This window comes from Siphateles boraxobius, unplaced genomic scaffold (assembly GCF_051911475.1).
Source record: "Siphateles boraxobius isolate OS27281-9 unplaced genomic scaffold, OSU_SipBor_1 41, whole genome shotgun sequence".
NCBI lineage: Eukaryota > Metazoa > Chordata > Actinopteri > Cypriniformes > Leuciscidae > Siphateles > Siphateles boraxobius.
In genome coordinates this window covers 11,767,759-11,787,386 of record NW_027509042.1, presented here as the reverse complement: position 1 = coordinate 11,787,386, position 19,628 = coordinate 11,767,759, and the positions used below count along the sequence as shown (strand labels likewise).

Genomic DNA, 19,628 nt, shown 5'->3' with positions numbered 1-19,628 from the left:
GGCATCGGGCTAGGCTATGCAGAATAAATCTGCTACGGATAAACAGAATTACCCTTATTCATGTCAAGACAAAGAGGGTAGCAACGTCACTTACCATGCACGAAACACTGACAGAAGTAAGAAGTAGAGGAACAATTTGGTGGACATGTTTTAGGTGAGATTGACTCCGTGTTGAATGTGGCACACTGCACGGAGACTCTTCTAAGAAGAAAAAAAAATAGTGACAGAGCTGCAGCCGTTTCCTTCCAACTTCAGTTAAAACAGTGGCGAGTAGTCTAGGTTATAGTCCAACGGGAACGGTAAGACCTCCTCGGTTTAGTGTCCGGTGCTTAAAGTTCACTTGCATTGGCAATTAGCGAGATCAAATAATAGGAGAGCCCCTCCTGCTCCTTGAAGTTGCACCACCAGATACACATACTGACGTTCACACAGAGGCAGAGCGCAAACTTACAACGTGGACACATTCAAACCTCTAACGCATCCGTTAGTTTCTCCAAATGACGTAATACAAAACAAAGTCTGCTTTCCCAGACGCTTCAGCGGAACTTGAGATCATCGGGTAGCTACATCTGATATTTTCAGCGTCAGAATGCTTCGAGGAGAGACATTTAGAAGCGGCTGTTTACAGTATCAGCTAGGTAAATGATTACCGCGCGGACTATGTGTTCGAAATGAAAATTGGCGCATAATTGCTGCAATTACTTTGCACGTGCATTGATCGCAGTGCGATTAACCCGATAATAGAGCAAGATTGAGGGTGTGCTGAAAATGTCATCATCCAATTTAGAGTCGAATTAATTATTACAGCGTATTATTCATTGCATCGCACTGTATACATTCTGATGTTTCTGGCATAAATATAAATGCAAATGCAGTTTTCTGTAGCCTACTCTGCCATATTATTTCAAGTGAAATGTCATTCGTCATTCTTTATTTTACTATCTGTCTCGGATATACATAACTACTGCTGCTAATTTAACCTTTAAAGCTGGAGAAATGTCTATCCATACTTTGTCCTAGCATGGTTGTGTCTGTATGAGCAGGTGCACATATGCAGTAATATTTGAGAGACAGCGCCGACATTTATCACCACAGGCAGCTCCCAGTCGCCCACGCACTTTGGAAAAAAACAAGCCCTTTCTCTCTGGCTTTGCTCTGCGTGTTGTGAGATTCTAGACTCTCTCTAGAAAGTTCAGTGTGTGGTAGGCTACGCTTAAAAAACGCCAAAGGCAATTCAACTTTTGATTATTAAGAAGTATTTTGTGTCATTTGATCAAATACTAATAAATAAATAACGAGTTCCATTAAAGCCGAAGTGTATTTGCTCCACTTGCGTCGAACAATTAAAAAAATAAAATAAATGTCGATTGTTTCAAACAGGTTTCCTCGCGCACTCCCCCTCCGCCTGCCATTGGTAAGCAAACAGATGTCCCGGCCCAAACACACGCCAGTTGTCGAGTCTATGACGTGCTTGTCGGGATCGAAAGTTTGGTAGCACCACAAAGCAATATAGTAGAAACATCAGCCTAAAATACCTTACTTGTAATTGTCTCTAAATATTGGATAAAGTATTTAACATATAAGAAATTACAAACTTCAGCTTTAATAATAATCAAACTACATGTCGAGCTAATTCGCTTTGTTTTCAAGTTCTTATGACGGTGTCGTGTCTCCCTTTTTGGGTTAGTGAGAGCATGAAGTCGGCCAGTTCAAATGCATGATAGACTATCCTCTTGTGGCTGATTACAGTAATGCAGATTGGAAGTGCAGCACATCGTTAAACCACACATTGGCTACTGAACCAAACTTAGCGGGAGAACAAAAAAGGAGTGCAGCTAACCACAAGGAAACTCACTAGAATTTTAAAACTTAATTATTGATGTACAATCAAAGTGGTGGCAAACCTTCTAGTGAAAACAAACGTGCACTTTTTAGACCACTTTGAATTTAAGGAAACAAATGCACAACAAAAGCCTGTAAAGCAAAATGATTAAAATCAATTAGAAAAAAAACATTGATAGTGAAATGGATGGAAACAAATACATTATGACAATAATGATGCAAATAATAGTGTACAACTGTTTTGAATACTATGCTTTAAATCATTGCCAGTTGTGGCATCTCTAAGCTTAATTTGTGGATGGCCAATATGTTATCTGTCACTTTCAAATGTATTCAATGTTAACAATCATGCCACTACCACTTTAAATGGTTTTCAGCTGTCATCTCTGCACAATAGATTAAATCAAAATAGTGACATAACCAAACCCTTTTTAATAAGAAAATGCATTTTCAGCTTTTTTTTTCCATATAATAAAATGAAAGCAACTGGGTATCTATCCACAATACAAACATAAATCTGTAATGACATATCTTAGTGAGAGCTTCTAAACACTACACTAGCGGAATTCCGGTCCGGCACCAGGGATAGGAATCCAAGCTCTCACTCCGCCACTCAGGGGATTAAAGGTTTAAAGTCCATTGGCATGCTGTGCATTATTGTGTGAGGGATGAATTCAGTATATTGGAGTGGCTTACACTTGCCTTACATGTAATAAAATGAAGTAATGTCTTTCTGTGAGCCCCCAACAAGACTGTGACATATCAAACGAACGTCAATGTGACTCTGAAATAAAGTAACAGCATAGTTTAACATTCATAAAGCTTACTTAAGAATGGTGACAAAAATGTAAATGCGTAGAACACACTAATTTAATTTGTATATTCTTGGTACTATGTACAGGACATCACACACTGAGCACAGCTGCCAGTGTCCAGCAATATGGTAGTAGCACTCACAATGCAAAAATGCTGTCACTTGGTTGCACTGGTGCTAGTTTAATTTGGTACTATGTATAGGAGCACTGGTTGGGTAAAGCAACTTAAGTGAAGCTATATCCTTCTCAAACAGATGTGAGCCAGATGTTGCCGGCACACAGGACCAGAGGAAGGATTCCGCATCCTCCCTGCTCCAGGATCTCTGGTCTTGATGTGTGCATGTTTGTTTGTTTGTGTTTAAGTGTGTGTGTGTGTGTAATCAATATATTATGAGGACCAAATGTTTCCACAAGTATAGTAATACTTGTAAATGTTTACCTTGTGGGGACATTTTTAAGGTCCCAATGAGGAAACAAGCTTATAAATAATACAGAATTATGTTTTTTTTTAAATCTAAAAATGCAGAAAGTTTTCTGTGATGGATAGGTTTAGGGACAGGGGGATATAATATATAGTTGTACAGTAAAAGTATAAAAACAATTACGCTTATGGGATGTCCCCATAATGATAGGAATACCAGTGTGTGTGTGTGTGTGTGTGTGTGTGTGTGTGTGTGTGTGTGTGTGTGTGTGTGTGTGTGTGTGTGTGTGAGAGAGAGAGTGTGTGTTTTGTATAATCCCAGGAGTAATCCCAGGCAGAATCCTTCTTCCAGTTACAGTGACTTCTGCAGTAACTGCTCCATTAGGAAAACATCATGCTAAGCTTCATGTGTACAGTCTTATTGCCATGATCCTGTGAATAGCAGCCATGAACCCAATAAACATAAAACCCCTACAATATCATGGCACAGGATCCAATTCAAACGAGCAGTATACTAACTTTGATGTAAATAAAGTCCTTGTTGATCTTCGTTCCTTTAACTGAGCTCATCAATGTGGGAACATTTCCTTGTAAGGTCACTAACATTCTAGCTCAGTTTAATTCAAAAGATTGCATAAGAAATGTCTTTGAACAGAAGTAATCACAGAACTTGGTCAAGAAAGAATCAGGCAGAATTTATTGCTTCAGACATGTATGCTTTGAGGAACAGCTGTACATTTCTGGAAACATCCATTGTTGTAAAAGGGCACATTACTGACTCACTTGCACACTTTTCATGATTCATTCTCCTATAGGCCTGAGTGGCATACAGAAGAGAGGAGCTTAATGGCTCTTGTAGCTGGCCTCTTAATGAGCTACACATCATCCGTTGGGTCACTTTGTTCTTTGTGCCGTCTCACTTCCATGTAACAAGTTCAGAATAGAATGATTACAGGAAAAAAAACAAATCTTCCCGAGTCATATTTTCGTAGTAACAAGGTCATTGGTCTCTCCTCCATGTAATTCCCCAAGTAAGTAGCCATGCATTTCAGTTGAAGGCCAGAAAGGGCATTATGGTGTGACATTTCCATTTTAACATGCTTGACAACAGCAGGTTCCACCTTTCTACTGTATGTCTGACCTTCTGTCTTTTTTCCTCTCTTCACCTTTTGAGAATCTGAAAAAAGTATTCATTATTCTATGTAAATTTTCTTTCATTTCGTTTTCAGAACTTTTTACCTGATTATTTCACATTAGTCTTGGTAATGCAAAAAATATCGCTTAGGTGTCAATATTTAAGGCTTTTGCTGACTCGTTCTAACCTCAAAACCCACTGACCAATTTACAACACAGAGAAAAGTAAAAAAATGGCTGCCACCTAAACAGCATGAAAAGCCAAGTTAAAAACTATTAACTGTAAAGAAATGGCATATTCTGTCAAAGCCTACAGTATTTCACAACACAATCTGCGTTTTCACCATCAGCAAGCTAGCTCCCAATCATGTTGCTTTGGCTGCACATTAGATTAGCGTAGCAGAACCCTTTTCAGATCTTCCTCACTAATGTTAAGCCGCATCTGCATTAAAAGCAAAGCATACACAAGCTATGTACAAATGATTCGAAAGTCTTAGCTGCAACCCGACCTTGTTCACCTTGCAGAATATCTTGGTCTTAAGTGTGAAAAGCTGCCTAAGGAGCACAATTCTATTGAGCTACTTCAAAAAAGCTTAGAAAAAATGACAAATGAAAGTGAAATCAGTAATTACGGGACATTCCCGAGTACATGTATGAAGTAATCCCTCTGAAGGCAACATTTTTAGCATGGCTAAAAACATAGCATAGCATCTGCCTGCCTTACACCACTGATGCTAAAGCTATTAAACATTAAGAAGAGAAGCCTGAAGTCCATTAATACAAAGCAAGGGTTTCATTATAAGCAATTACCCATTACAACATAGTAGAAAACGGTTTTTGCATAGCATTTGGCCTTGCTGTACTTCTTTTCATAAATCATTTTTTAGTCTGTGATAAATGTTGATGCCAAATGCATTAATTTGTGTTCAGGTCCTTTTTCAACTTTTTCATGTATGGCACTCATTGTAAGATGAATGCAATAACCAGTGGAAACCAGGGAAATATAAAATAAGAAGTCAAGGCAAATATGGCAATTATATTCCCATGCAATTTATGATATCAGGAAAGATATGCAAGAAGAGCACTCCTTTTATAGGTTAGCGAAGTGAGAGGTGCAGTAAATGAGTGCTCGTCATCATTTTCACCAAAGATAGCATGTTGCTGAATACTGAAGTGGAGAAGAAAAGGAGGCTGTGAAGGGAATGTTGAGGTGGCGTCGGGTATTTTGTGTGGGTTAAACGGCACCTTTAATGACCGGTTCCCTGTTGAGGTATGTGGCCCAGTAGACCAAGTTAAAAGTCCCAAAGAGGACCGGGAACACTATCCGGGACATCTTGTCAATTTTGCTGACGCTGTTGTAGGTCTTTTTGGGGTCCATTGCGGGCTTGGTCTCAGCGCTCTTCAACTGAACAGTGGTGCTGTTGGAGATGGTGGAGATAGCCGCATCCTTTGTGATGTTGGGGGTGAAGTTAACTCCAGAAGAGCAGGCATTGTTCGGCTTTTTGGACAGCGCCAGTGGGTCTTTTTTCTGTGATTGAGAAAGGTGAGGAGAAGATATTTTTAGAGTCAAGAGATTTTAAACAAGATTGTCAGTGTAAGAATGAAGCTGCCAACTATCTGTTTGGAGAAAGCCCAGATAATTAACCAGTTTGAAGGTCGTATACTTCTAATTAAAGGTGAAATACAGACAGGGTTAACAGAGATCTGACTCAGAACATTAAACAATGGCCTCTGCAGGGCCAGCAGAAGAAATTAATTAATAAAGCAACAGTATAATAATGGAGCAGTCGAGACTGTGGTTCAGACAGTAGATTGAACTTGATTTACTCAAGAGTATGTGGAAGTGACTTTAAAGAGTATGTGGCCAATTTTTAGGTAAAATGCCATTTAGTTTATCACAGTAATCTTCTGTTCTCAATCAGTGAGACATTGGGCAAATATTCATCTACAGAAGTTGTCACGCTTTCAAGCATTTTTCTCCACAATTACAATAATTACTTTAGATTGAAGAGAGGACGTGGTTACAGCTCTAAAAACACTGCTGTACTACATATATCCAGTACTTCCAGTACTTTCAGGTGTGCAGAGGTAATCTGTTACCATGCCAGTGGACAAAAGCATTGAGTTGCTTATATAAAGCCCATTTACTTACTATCTTGGCTTAAAGGAACAGAGCTTTAAAGCTTAAAAGATATGCATAAGCACCATTAAAATATTCCAATCAAGCCAAATGTGATGTATTACACGTCGTCTGAAGCCATACGAAAGCTAAAGAACAGACCAAAATTTATGTCAAGTTCATTAGAGAAGTAGTGATGCCTGATGTGAAAACAAGTCTTCTCAATTACACTTTACAGGCCCAACATTGCTGCCTTGCTGCTGGTCTCGAACCCCGATCGCCGGCATGCGTGACCGGAGTGCTAACAAGGACATTAAACGCCTCGGTCACGACTGTAACCTCGGTTCCCTGAAGAGGGAACGAGACGTTGCATCAATTGACGCTAAGGGAACGCTTTGCGTGTTGATGTATTGAAGCACATGTAAAATCAGTCCAATGGTGTGACGGGACTTCAGAAGTGGGTGACGTCATGAACCAGGAAGTATAAAGCCGGTTCAAAACCCAGCCACGACAGCTTCGCAGGGTCTGAACAAGTCGCTTACAGGCACGCAGGAGATATGGCAGGTGACGCAACGTCTCGTTCCCTCTTAAGGGAACCGAGGTTACAGTTGTAACCGAGGCGTTCCCTTTCAAGGGAACTCGCGTTGCGTCGATTGACGCTAAGGGAACGTCTATACCAACGCCACCATAGCGAGAAGTGCCTGTCCAGTGTGAAATCAGAGCGAGCAGCACTAGTACGAGAGCACTCGGGACCCTGGTGTAGAGTCCAAGTCCAGGGCATAAAATCTAACGAATGTGTGAGGTGAGGAACAGCCTGCCGCATCACAAATGTCCTGAAGAGGAACTCCTGACAATAAGGCCTTAGAGGCCGCCATAGGTGAAGGCTGTCCGGTCGACTCACTTATGGCAAGTGAGATGGCCTCGACCACCCACTTCCTCATCCTTTGCTTAGATGTTAGGGGGTCCAAAGCAGACAAATAACTGTTCGGTTTTACGCCACAGGGAAGCTCTGTGGACGTAAGCATCCAACGCCCTCACTGGGCATAGCAAATTGTGCCTTTCCTGGTCTGCATCCTGGAACAGAGGAGGACAGAAGGCCTGCAGCACTATAGATCGGGCCACATTAGTGGGGAGCTTGGGAACATAACCTGGTCTAGGATGAAGGAACGCTTTAACCATGTCAGGTGCAAATTCCAAGCACGAGGGTGCAACCGACAGAGCCTGAAGATCTCCAATTCTTTTAAGGCAAGAAATAGTTTTTAAATTTTAAACTTTTTAAAAAAGTTTTTAATGTAAGAAAACTAGCTAGAACCTCCTCCATGGGCTCAAAGGGAGCCTGGGAAAGGCCTTGGAGGACAATAGCCAGGTCCCAAGTCTGTACCCTAGTGCGTACAGCAGGCCTCAGCCCCAAAGGAATGTGGTAAGCACATATGGCCGCCACATAGACCTTCAGAGTGGACGGGGATAGACCTGCAGTGAACAAATCCTGCAGAAACTCCAGCACTGTACCAACCAGGCAGTTAACTGGGTTCAGCTGACGGTCACTGCACCATGAAGTGAAAACCTTCCACTTCAAGGCATAAAGTTTCCTCGTGGAGGGAGCTCTGGATTGTAGAATGGTCTACACAACCTCGGATGAGAGACCTGACCCTATGAGCTGGGCCCCCTCAGAGGCCAAGCCCACAGGTTCCACAGTTCGAGACAAGGGTAAAATATAGAGCCCTCTGCTTGGGACAGAGAGTCTTTCCTGACGGGAAGCTCCATAGGAGGCCCGTAGAGGAGAGACAATAGATCTGGGAACCGTACTCTGCCCGGCCACCGCGGGGCTAAAAGAAGTAGGCGCAGATGGTCCCTGCGAACTCTCTCCAGAACTCCCGGGAGCAAAGCGATCCGGGGAAAAGCATACAAACATAACCTCGGCCACGTCTGTACCAACACATCCAGTCCGAGAGGAGCTGGATGCGTGAGGGAGAATCAGAGTGGACAGTGAGACGTCTCTCGAGACGCAAACAGATCCATTTGAGCCCGGCCGAACTCCCTCCCTCCAGATCCATTTGCGAACCCCAAGTCTGAAGTCTTCGCTGTGCCTCGGCAGCAGCGGGACCTGAGCCTTGGGGAACGCGAGTTTAATGATTCTGCCATCATGTCCTTGATTTTTCCTAGTCTTGTGGCAGGATCATGACAGACCCATGTTTTGTGTGCAAGCGCATGGTATTTTGTTTGGGCAATGTGCTTGTGTTGTCTCGTTATGTAACTCCGCCCCCTTGTTACCCTCGTCTTGTCATTATTGTCTAGTCAGTTTCACCTGTCTTCGTCATTAGTGTTCCCCATTTAATCCCCTTGTGTTTGCTGTCTTGTGCCGGTTCATTCTTTGATGTTGTATCATACCTTGTCATACTTTGTGTGAAACAAACCGTGAGTAACCTGTTGAAAATCTTGTCTAGAAAGAAGTGTTTGATCCTGTCTTAGCTGTTAGTTTACTGTCTGAGTATTAGTCTAGTATGGTCTATCCTGTCTTGTTTTGCCCCATCGTGGGTTTTGTTTTCTGTTTTTGTCATTAATAAACCCCTGTTTGAGTTATTTGCTGTCTGCTATTGAGTTCGTCCTTCATCCCCATAACAGCGAGCCTGGGCGTCCTCATTAGAAAACGCCAGGCGGGATCGGAGTGTCCACAAGGGAAGCACAATACAGTTCTCACAGTCAGCGCCCTCGAGCGCTGACCGTGCATGCTCCTCTCCCAAACAAACAACACATAAAGTGTGTATGTCCCCACCCGTTATATAACGCGAGCAGGGGTGCACACACACTCTAAACCAGTGGTCTCAAACTCAATTTCTGGAGGGCCAGAGCTCTGCACAGTTTTGCTCCAACCCTAATCAAACACACCTGATCCAGCTAATCAAGGTCTTCAGGATTGCTAGAAACTTCCTTGCAGGTGTGAGTTTGAGCTGGTTGGAGCTAAACTGTGCAGAGCTATAGCCCTCCAGGAATTGAGTTTGAGACCACTGCTTTAAACTGCTGCTTGCTCGCCATAGTATATATATATATATATATATAACAGACAACACCAAATAACAAGGACAATTTCACATAGAGCGCTTGTGACGACACAAAAAGCTGTCGCGGCTGGGTTTTGAACCGGCTTTATACTTCCTGGTCCATGACATCACCCGCTTCTGACGTCCCGTCACGTCATTGGACTGATTTTACATGTGCTTCAATACATCAACACGCAAAGCGTTCCCTTAGCGTCAATCGACGCAACGTAGGTTCCCTTGAAAGGGAACACCGGCTTCTCTATTCTGGTGTCACTAGCTGGCCTCCTTTACACGCAATGCAAGAGTGGATATCTATTTATCATAGCAGATCTCTTTCAACAGTATTTCTTCAAATCTCCTTCTTGCTCACTCTTTCTCCTCCACCATAATAAGCCCCCTAATTCTGATTGGCTACACGTTTATTGTGGCGCTCGGTCAGACCAATTTTCCAACAGCGTTTTTGAAAAAAACGCTTACTGTACATTTAAATACAGTTTATTCAGCAAGGATATATTAAATTGATCAAAAGTGACGGTAAAGAATAAATTGTTACAAAGACTATATCAGTATTTTTTATATTCCAAATAAATGCTGTTCTTTTGAACTTTTTATTCATCAAAGAACGCTGAAAAATATACATATACAAATATAACGCTTTACATAAAAATATTAAGCAACACAACTGTTTTCAATATTGATAATAATAAGAAATGTTTCTTATCATAACAGCATATTATAATTATTTCTGAAGGATCATCTCAGGATGTGTATGCAACCAGGGTCCCTGAGATGGGGAACAAGACGCTGCGTCTTAGTGTTGGCGCTATAGGGAATGCATGACCGGTGTCTGAAGCACGTGTTTAACCACACTTCAATATTCATTGGAAAGCCTTCAATATTCATTGGAAAGCCTGTAATACAGGAGGCCACATAAAAGGCCTCCTGTATTACACATCTTCAACTCTTTTTTTCTGAAGGAGAAGTGCAGGCAAGCCTGAGGCATGGCAATGTCTCGTTCCTCCTAATCAGGGAAATTGGTTGCATATGCTACCTGAGATGTTCCCTTTTGAAGTGGAACTTCAACACTGTGTCTTGGTGTTGACGATATGAGGTATCAATAACCACTATGCTATGCTGAAGGGGTGCCTGTCTCACTAAGCTATGAATATGCACAAACTCAGTGGCCATAGCATTAAATTACTTTACGGAACTCAGCCGGAGTCAAGAGCGAGTCATCCCCGAAGGTGATCCCTATGTGACTTGCAAAAAGCTATATAGTGGAGCTACTCCCTAAGCCAATATTCCTGGGTGCTAGGGAAAAAAATCCCAAAGCTTCTATGCTCCATAGCAAAAGAGGTCCCAGCTAGTACAATCTTCCTCCCTCCCTTGCAACACAGGCCTCAGCCAAAAGCCCCAAGAGCAGAGCTATAACGGGAGATACACAACAGCCTCGGCTGTGTTGAAGTATGCCTCGCTATCACCTTAGCAACACTGCCTGAGGGGCTCTTAGGGAGCAACCTACCAAAAGGAACATGCAGGGTGCCAAAAACCTCAGTCCTTAGGGACTTGTTTTTGTTAGATGTAGCCGAAAAAGAGAAGTAGTTTGCCCATTACCTCTCATTTGCCAAGCTCTATTCGCCAAGGCAGCTGCAGGGGAGCTTGCACCCTACTTAAAAACCTATATATCAATGGGGGAGAGCAGCCATACCCTGAATTGTGTGGGAACTTCTCACAAGACCCGTTATAGCTAGCGATTCTCTTGCCTTTTCCTCTTGGCATTGTGCCTCCTCTGTCCCCTAATCCTGGTGCTTGCTTTCTGACCCTGTCTCCAGCTGTCTGAAGAGGGGCCAGGAGAATTGGAGGCACTGGAAGGGGAAATGAACCGAATTGATAGCAGCCGCTGTTTGGTGGCACGGAGAGCCAAGTCTGTGGTGTAGTGCAGCTCAGTTACGGCTTCAGGAGACAATCTCTGCCCCTGATCCAAATCTCTCAGCAGATATGCCTGCTGAACAGTCATTGGGCCCTATCATACACACGGCGCAATGCGTTAGAACTAAATACAGTTTCTTCTTTACAGTGTGAAGATCCGGAGAGTCACACCCCACCAGGAATCACTCATTGAGTCTACCGCAAGCAACTTCCTGTTTCTGACTCTCTTGGCCCACTCCTACTATATCCAGCTACTCAGAGCTAGATGGCGCCAGCAACATGTTCTTTGCTAGATCGGAATATTGTCAACGAATGGGCTTCCTGATCAAGCAAATCACTCAAGCTGGCAATCGAGGATTAAGAAAGCAAAACACCTTTCTGAAATTCCTCGGCCACCAATAAACAATACGACCGTAATTCAATGAGAAAAAAGCAGTACATCAAAACACCAATAAATGATGAGGCATTATTACTCTAGGAAGAGTTATATGCCTGGGAGAAAAGATAGGTTTTTAACTTAGATTAGTTTCATCAGAATCTGAATTTAAATCTGAGGGAAACCAGAAGACTATTCCACACTTTAATCTAGATTTCGGGACCATCAACAGTCTTTGTTCAGAAGACCTCAGAGATTTAACCAGTGTTGGGCAGTAGCAATTTAACATTGCAATTTAGCATGGTGGTAGCATCGAGGTAGAATCAAATAGCTTTTAAGTAGCGAAGATCTTTTGTTGATCAAGTAGTGCGGTAGCGTCCACACAAGCCTAATTTTCCCAAGCATTTCTAAAGCTCAAGCTCAAATCGTGTTTTACGGCGGTTGGCAACCATAGGGCCCTATGATAGATTTCATTCCCGTAATGCAGAAAACGTAGAATCCAGGCATTAAAACGGAATTTACTGTATAACGCGGAAATTTGTCAGTTCTATGATGAAAAGTAGGTCAGTAAACTTAAATAAAATCGCGTTACAGACTAGTGTCTGTGAATATTAAACCGTATGAAGACTATTTAAATAGGAATCATGCATGTTATGCGTTTCTCTGTGAAGGAATGGCGCAAGCGCGTGGTTTCATTTACCACACACACACTGAGGCACGCAATATGAGGACATGAATGCATGAACTTCATCTACACAGCCACTCAAGGAGAATCAGTTCAGCAGCATTTTACCGCTTCATTTCAGTAAACTATCGTCGTATCATAAAAACACAGAGAGACTCAATCACTCAAGTTCACGGCAATCCGTCAAAATAAAAGTTTGGTTTAGCATTTGAAGGAAGTTTTGCTTAAATCATTACATTTTAAATCATTTGGTTATTAAAATTTTATTAAACCATTAAAACGGAATAAAAAAAAATAAAAAAAAGAAAACAATGAATTTTGAGTAAAAAAATCATATTTCATAGTGCCCTAAACGTTGTATTTGTATACATTTTTTGTGTAAAAATTGTATAAGTTTCATGATTTCAATTAGACACGTGAGAAATTTACTTGATGGAAAGATGCACATCTCGTGACACCTGGTTTTGTTAAAGTTATTATAGTTATATGGTTTTATTTTTTTGTTGTTGGCAAATTGGTTTGGAACAGTTGTTAAATAAACAATTAAACTGACAAATTATGCCTGCCTAACTGTTTGACTGACAGTTTTATTGATCAATGAAACAGCATTGACTTAGAATGAAGTTGGTTCAATATAAAAATGAAATTTAAAAGAAATAGCCTAGACATAGTTAACTACTTTTGCCATATTGCTGTAGCTTAGCTTGTTACATTTCCCAAGGTGGTAGCTTCAGTGTAGTGAAGCTTAATTTAATGTAGAGTAACTGCTAGCTTAGCTCACTACATTTCAATTAGCTTGCCCAACACTGGATCTAACAGATGTATTTGGATTTATAAGTTCACAGAGATATTTAGGAGCTGATCTGGTCAGAGCTTTAAAAACAAAAGTACAAATAAAATTTTTAAATCAGTTCTGTAACGGACCGGCAGCCAAAGCAAAGAGCACAATACAGGGGTGATATGATCAAACTGCAGTGGTGGTAAGTAACGAAGTAGAAATACTTCATTACTTTACTTAAGTATTTTTTTCGGGGATCTGTACTTTACTTGAGTATGTTTTATTTGCATCTACTTTTACTCTTACTCCACTACAATATTGAAGACAAAGTTTACTTTTTACTCAAGTTACATTTCCCCATGCCTGCTCCAAGTATTTATTACACTTGCTTTCCAAACCAATGAAAAACTTGGTTTTATTTTGAAAAAAAGAACGCGCAAGCTCTTTGCCAGCATACGCTCACATAGCAGTCAGTTCGCCATTGTGGAAGATGACCGCAGAAACAGGTGAAGGTGCAGCTCTGCCCTGCAATGATCCCGAGATTCCCGCTTACCTTGTATCTTGCACATCTTCTGTTTGATGCAGCTAATGTTATGGAACATGTCTATTGCAGAGCTGCCAACTCTCACTCTTTCAGTGTGAGACTCACGCAATTGACACTTTCCACACGCTCTCACGACACACATCCATTTTCTCACGCACAGAAAAATCGCGTAGCAAAGAGGACACTGACACCGACAGACAAGACAGAGTAGGTTTCTTTTGATATGGAACAAATTCTTAGCTCTCAGATTCTGTCAATTTTATTATGAAATTCAAACAATAAATACCGTTTTGGAGCTTTTAAATGTGATGTGACAGATAGCTAGCGCCTGCTATGGGGTGCCGTTAATCTCTTTACTACTAGTTAATTGTAAATAAACACAAATGAACAATAATAGGTAGCCTATGTTGAAAGATACAGTACAACTTACCGAAATGTATATACCTTATACATAATATCAATAAATCAGTGTTTTTCAACTGAGAATAGAGGTCAATAAAACAGCTGGAGAACAATGTCACATTACGTTAAGTTACATTTACCTCAGGAAAAAAAAAAAAATTTAATGACCATAGTATGTTAGTTGGCTAGAAAAATTAGTATTTTATAATATATGTAATATTAGTATAAATTAGTATTTTGTTAAATGTGCACTATATATTTATTATATTTTTACTTATATCATTAAAATATTATAAAGTTGTTATTATAATAAAAATCACATGTATTTTTAACATGTAATAATACCAGCTGACAGGGCTCTCTGTAGCCTATGTTTACAGAATTAGGTGAGATTTTCTTAATTTAAAAATTAACATGTATCTACTGTACCAAATATTTATCAAAATGAATCTATTGAATCAAGATCGGAATCAAACCACAATAATTGAATTGAAATTGTAAAATTTGTATCAAAGAATGGCCTAACAGTCATTGCACCATAATATGCTGTCACTAAACTTAATGAAATTGTTTAGAATTGATGCAAGGTGCTTCATTGTCTCTTATGATTGCAAATCTAACAAATTCTTAATTGCAGTATCTAATAAGTTGTTCAATTAAAACAGATAAATTGTTTTGGGAGTGATATGCAATGTTTAATTATTGATATTTACAGTTTGAATATTTACTTTTTACTTTCGGTACTTAAGTACGTTTTAAATCGGATACTTTTGTACTTTTACTCAAGTGATGTTTGAATGGAGGACTTTCTACTTTTACTGGAGTCATTTTTTATTTAGGTATATATACTTTTACTCGAGTATAATTTTTGAGTACTTTTACCACCCCTGTCAAACTGGCAGCTGCATTTTACACCATCTGAAGTCGATTTATATCAGATTGACTTATAACAATAAATCAAGGTGAAATGACACAAATGCATGGATCACTCTCTCAAACTCTGGAAAGGATAAAAAGCTCTTAGCTTTAGATAGCAATCTTAATAAAAAAAATAAAATAATAAAAAAACTAGATTTAACTACAGAATTTATCTGTTTATCAAATTTGAGTGCAGAATCGAAAATTTCTTTTCATGAGATTTTTCAAGGAAGGTTTTACATAGGAGACCAAGTCTCCCAAATTATAATCATTTACATTTAATCATTTAATAATTTAGCAGGCGCTTTTATCCAAAGCGACTTACAACTGAGGAGAACAATAGAAGCAATCAGACCAGCAAGAGGGCAACAGTATACAGGTGCTGTAATAAGTCTCAGTTAGTCTAGTTAAGTTCAAACATCATACGTTTTTTTGTTTTGTTTTTTAAATCAGAAAAACAAATAGAATAGAATAGGAAAGTGCTAGTATTAATTGGTCAGGTGCTGGTGAAAAAGATTTTTTGAAAATGGCTAAAGACTCAGGTGCCTGAAGGCTCAAAAACCATGACCTCTGTTTTGTTCTCATTGAAATGCAAAACATCTAAAGCAAATCAAGACTTAATGTCAGATAGACACGCAACTAAGGATCTTAAGCCTTTTTTATCATTATGCTTCAAGGGCAGATAAATGTGGGTGTCATCAGCATAGAAATGAATTGACACCCCATGCTTGGTAAAAATGAACCCCAAAGAAAGCATTTATAGTTAGAACAAAACAGGAGCCAAAATGGAGCCTTAAGGAACTCCAACATTCAAGGCACAGCTGGATGAAGAAAAACCTTTGAGACAAACAGAGAAAGATCTATCATCAAGATAGGATTTAAACCAGTCCAGAGCACAGGACACTGAGATAAGGATTTTGTGGTCAACGATATCAAAAGCAGTCCCCTGAGTCTACAGATAACAACATATAATTTAGAACTTTTAAAAATGCAGACCTGGTACTATGGATGCTTCCTGAACCCAGATTGAAAATTTTCAAAAATATCATTTGACTCTAAAAAAAAACTCTGCAATTGTAATAAAATAACATTCTCTATCTTTTGAAATAAACCATAAATTTGAAATAGGTCTATAGCTTGATAAGATGGTCGGGTCTAGATTCTCCCTCATCCCTTGAAAAGAGGGCCAAGCATGAGCGAAACTTGTCACAGTGAACGTCCTGGTTGCGTATGCAACCCACCGTTCCCTGAAGGAGGGAACGGAGGACGTAGTCGACGCGACTGAAATGGGATCACGCTAGGGAGCCTATCATCTTCGATTACTATTGAACGAGCCAATGGAATTTGGCGTGCGTGATTTGCATCACACACTCCGCCCCCGCGGCGCGGGTATAAATACGGAAGTGGATGCACGCACTAGTTGCTTTTCGCTGAGGAGCCGAGAGTAACCCGGGGTCAGCGGTGGTCCAGCGGTAGTGGCAAGGGGACTACGTCCTCCGTTCCCTCCTTCAGGGAACGGTGGGTTGCATACGCAACCAGGACGTTCCCTTTCAGTCGATAACGTCGGACGTAGTCGACGCGACTGAAATGGGATCAACCATTGAACACGCCACTAACGATGCCACCTTCCAGTGCCTAAACCAAAGCCTCCTGATGCCCCCGCAAACTTAAGGCGGGGAAGGACAGGGCTTAGGCCAGGGAAGTCACTGCTGTTCCTACAGGACCACTGGGAAAGCGTTCCCCGTACGTTGGAAGGAAGGGACGCTGCGGAAGCCACATCCAACCCGAGGGAGGTAACGTGGAGAATACACATATGAACTGGGCGGAAACCGGGCAGTCTAACATATGGAATGTCACTGGGGTGGCTCCAGCCTAAGACGGGGGGAGACACACCGGACAGTGACGGCAGAGAGACTCTGCCGAGGGAAGACACGGGCTCACCGCAGGGAGCCGTATCGTGGAAGAATACACATATGGGGTCACCGAAGGGACCGCAACATATGGACCCAGCCTAACACAGGTTCCACACTGCTTACGAGTGGTAGGCCTAACACCAGACGTTCCGCACGTCCGGCGTCGGAGGGGTGTGGAGGAACTCAACAGGGTTCAATTTTAAGGGAACTCAACTGGAGTAGAAAGGCGCACGTATCCAGTCCATAGGAGGGGAATGGCGCAGCAAGCCGACACTTGAACCGGGCTCACGGTGAAACTGGCTTCATGAGAAGGGAGCCCACGGGAAGCAGCGGTTCAACCAGGTGTCGTCCAGCCCCCAACTCTAGAATCTGTTTAGCAAAGTATATCGTCAACGCCCAGGCGGAGCACTTTACACTCATCATAGAGGAGCTCAACACCTAAGTGGACATGTTGCATCTCGGATCTTTGCCGAAATGAAGGCAAGCACTAAGTGCAACTTTGCATGGAAACAGCCTTCCCTCTCTGCTGAATTCCAACAGATATTTGAAGAGCTGGTCTGAGGTCTATGACTTGCATTCTGTACACGTCCAAGCGGACGGACAGAGAAGCCAGGGCTGGATCTGCCTCCTCCAGGGCAGCGCTTGCAGGCTCACCACCTGCTCCTATTACGGGAGAGGTAGGAACCTTGGGCACAATCCGAGCCGGGGTCTCAGCTTGTGAGAGTTAGCCGGCCCAGACTCCAGGCACAATACGTTGACCGAAAGCGAGCAAGTCCCTACCCTCTAGTAGAGACCACGCAAGCAGGAGAACTGATATAACAGAATTTTTAACTCACTACCTGCAGTGGCTCAGGGGCGGTCTCTGCAGTGCAGTCGCACCAGGGACAATGCCCAAGAGGATAAAGAGGGACACAAGGATTTACAAGACCTTGCTCCTCAGGAACCTGACGATCAGCACGTGCTTCTGCATACTTCTGCAACCCGATGAGCGTCGTTTAAACACCGAGGCAACATCATTTTGAGGGTGATTTAGGAAAACAGCCTACTGCAACCCATTTTGCAGGAAAGAGAGCACTGAAGTGATCGAAAGCTTTCAGGATCTCCTCTGGAGAGAAGACGCACTCAACGACTAGGTTCCACTTCTAAGGGCGTAAGCACGCTACCCCATTCTAGGGGGTGCTCGCCGAAGTGATGGCAACTATCACACATTCTTGTGATAGCCACCTGAACCTCCGCGTTCAGATGTAAGACCGCCCGGAATCCCCGGGGGAAGAACGCGTGTGCCATCGTGCCCCGCCCCTGAAGAGTTTTCCGGGGAAGTCAGGAAGGCTGTTGATGGGAGCCAGGTCTAGTTGGGCCAATAAGGGGCAACTATGAAGACCTGTTCCTCTCCTGACTTGGCACGTAGGTGCAAGTGACGGGCGCAAAAGACAGGAGCATTGCTCAACACAACATGTGAAGATCACTGGGCTTCAGGAGCATTTTCTGCTCAGCACTTGGGTGTGACAAGTTCACTGAGCTTCAGGAGCATTCCTGCTCAACACCTGAGTGTGATAAACTCACCGAGCTTCAGGAGCATTTCTGCTCAACACTTGAGTACGTAGAACCTCACTGAGCGACAGGAGCATTTCTGCTCAGCACTCGAGTGTGACAAGTTCACTGAACTTCAGGAGCATTCCCTCACTGAGCTTCAGGAGCATTTCTGCTCAACACTTGAGTGCGAAGAATTTCACTGAACGACAGGAGCATTTCTGCTCAGCACTTGAGTGTGACAAGTTCACTGAGCTTCAGGAGCATTACTGCTCAACACCTGAGTGTGATAAACTCACTGAGCTTCAGGAGCATTACTGCTCAACACTTGAGTGCGAGGAACTTCACTGAGCACCAGGAGCATTTCTGCTCAGCACTGCGTGTGATGAATTCACTGCGCTACCTGTGATGGACTCACTGAGCTACAGGAGCATTGCTGCTCAACACCTGAGTGCGATGAACTTCACTGAGTTTCAGGAGCAACTCTGCTCAACATGAAGTGTGATGATCTCACTGACTTGAGCAGCGCAAGGCGACCCTGAGTCGCCGTCACTTCTTAGAAGGCTCACTGGGGTTAAACGTATTCTGCGGGCCCCTGGGACAGCTGGGACCCAGTGTTTGTCCAAGGGTAGTCCGCTCGGTTTACCCAAACACTGGCGGAAAAATAAAACCGGGGGGGCAATTGAGCGGCCCCGGAATGGTCAAGACCCAGCGGACCCAGGGGATGGAGTCTCCACTTGCCCTGGCTATAACTGTCGTGAGGCTCGATGGCGGCACGATTGAGTAAGCGGGAGGGGTGGAACAAGGCGCCCTCAGAAGAGTCTGACTCCAAGGAGGAGGTGACGGGAGAGTTTGTGACACCCGCAATGTCTAACAACTCGAGGCACGAATGCCCGTGTAGTCGGGGGTCGCCCAGGCCCCCGTTAAAACACGCCCTTTGTACATGGCCCCTCTGCTGAGGAGGGTTTGGCAGCAGACCGGGATGAACTATAGTCACACAGGGTGAGCTGCTCTGCCACGGTCACCTCGGGACTCGATCGTAAAGCTAGCGCTGAAGCGGTCACATACGGAGGAAGCCAACTTAGGCTGCGCTATCGTATACCCCAGGAGCCTCTGAATCTTTTCAGTGGGACCCTTTCTCACTTCAACACCAGCTGAACACATTCTCACTGGAGAGACGGGTT

General features: G+C 42.6%; 2 protein-coding genes across 2 annotated transcripts in view; both read right to left on the bottom strand.

Annotated features, from left to right (window-relative positions):
• The window catches only part of gabrg3 (gamma-aminobutyric acid type A receptor subunit gamma3), a 148,489-nt gene extending 148,203 nt beyond the window's left edge, over positions 1-286 (bottom strand). Inside the window, exon 1 of the mRNA XM_077198472.1 lies at positions 95-286. Coding sequence (XP_077054587.1) covers positions 95-147 — 53 coding nt within the window. The 5' untranslated portion in view covers positions 148-286. The remainder of the gene's footprint in view (positions 1-94) is intronic.
• Positions 287-3,752: 3,466 nt separating this feature from the next.
• Positions 3,753-19,628, bottom strand: part of gabra5 (gamma-aminobutyric acid type A receptor subunit alpha5) — a 54,270-nt gene continuing 38,394 nt past the window's right edge. The window contains exon 10 of the mRNA XM_077198430.1: positions 3,753-5,740. Coding sequence (XP_077054545.1) covers positions 5,447-5,740 — 294 coding nt within the window. The 3' untranslated portion in view covers positions 3,753-5,446. The remainder of the gene's footprint in view (positions 5,741-19,628) is intronic.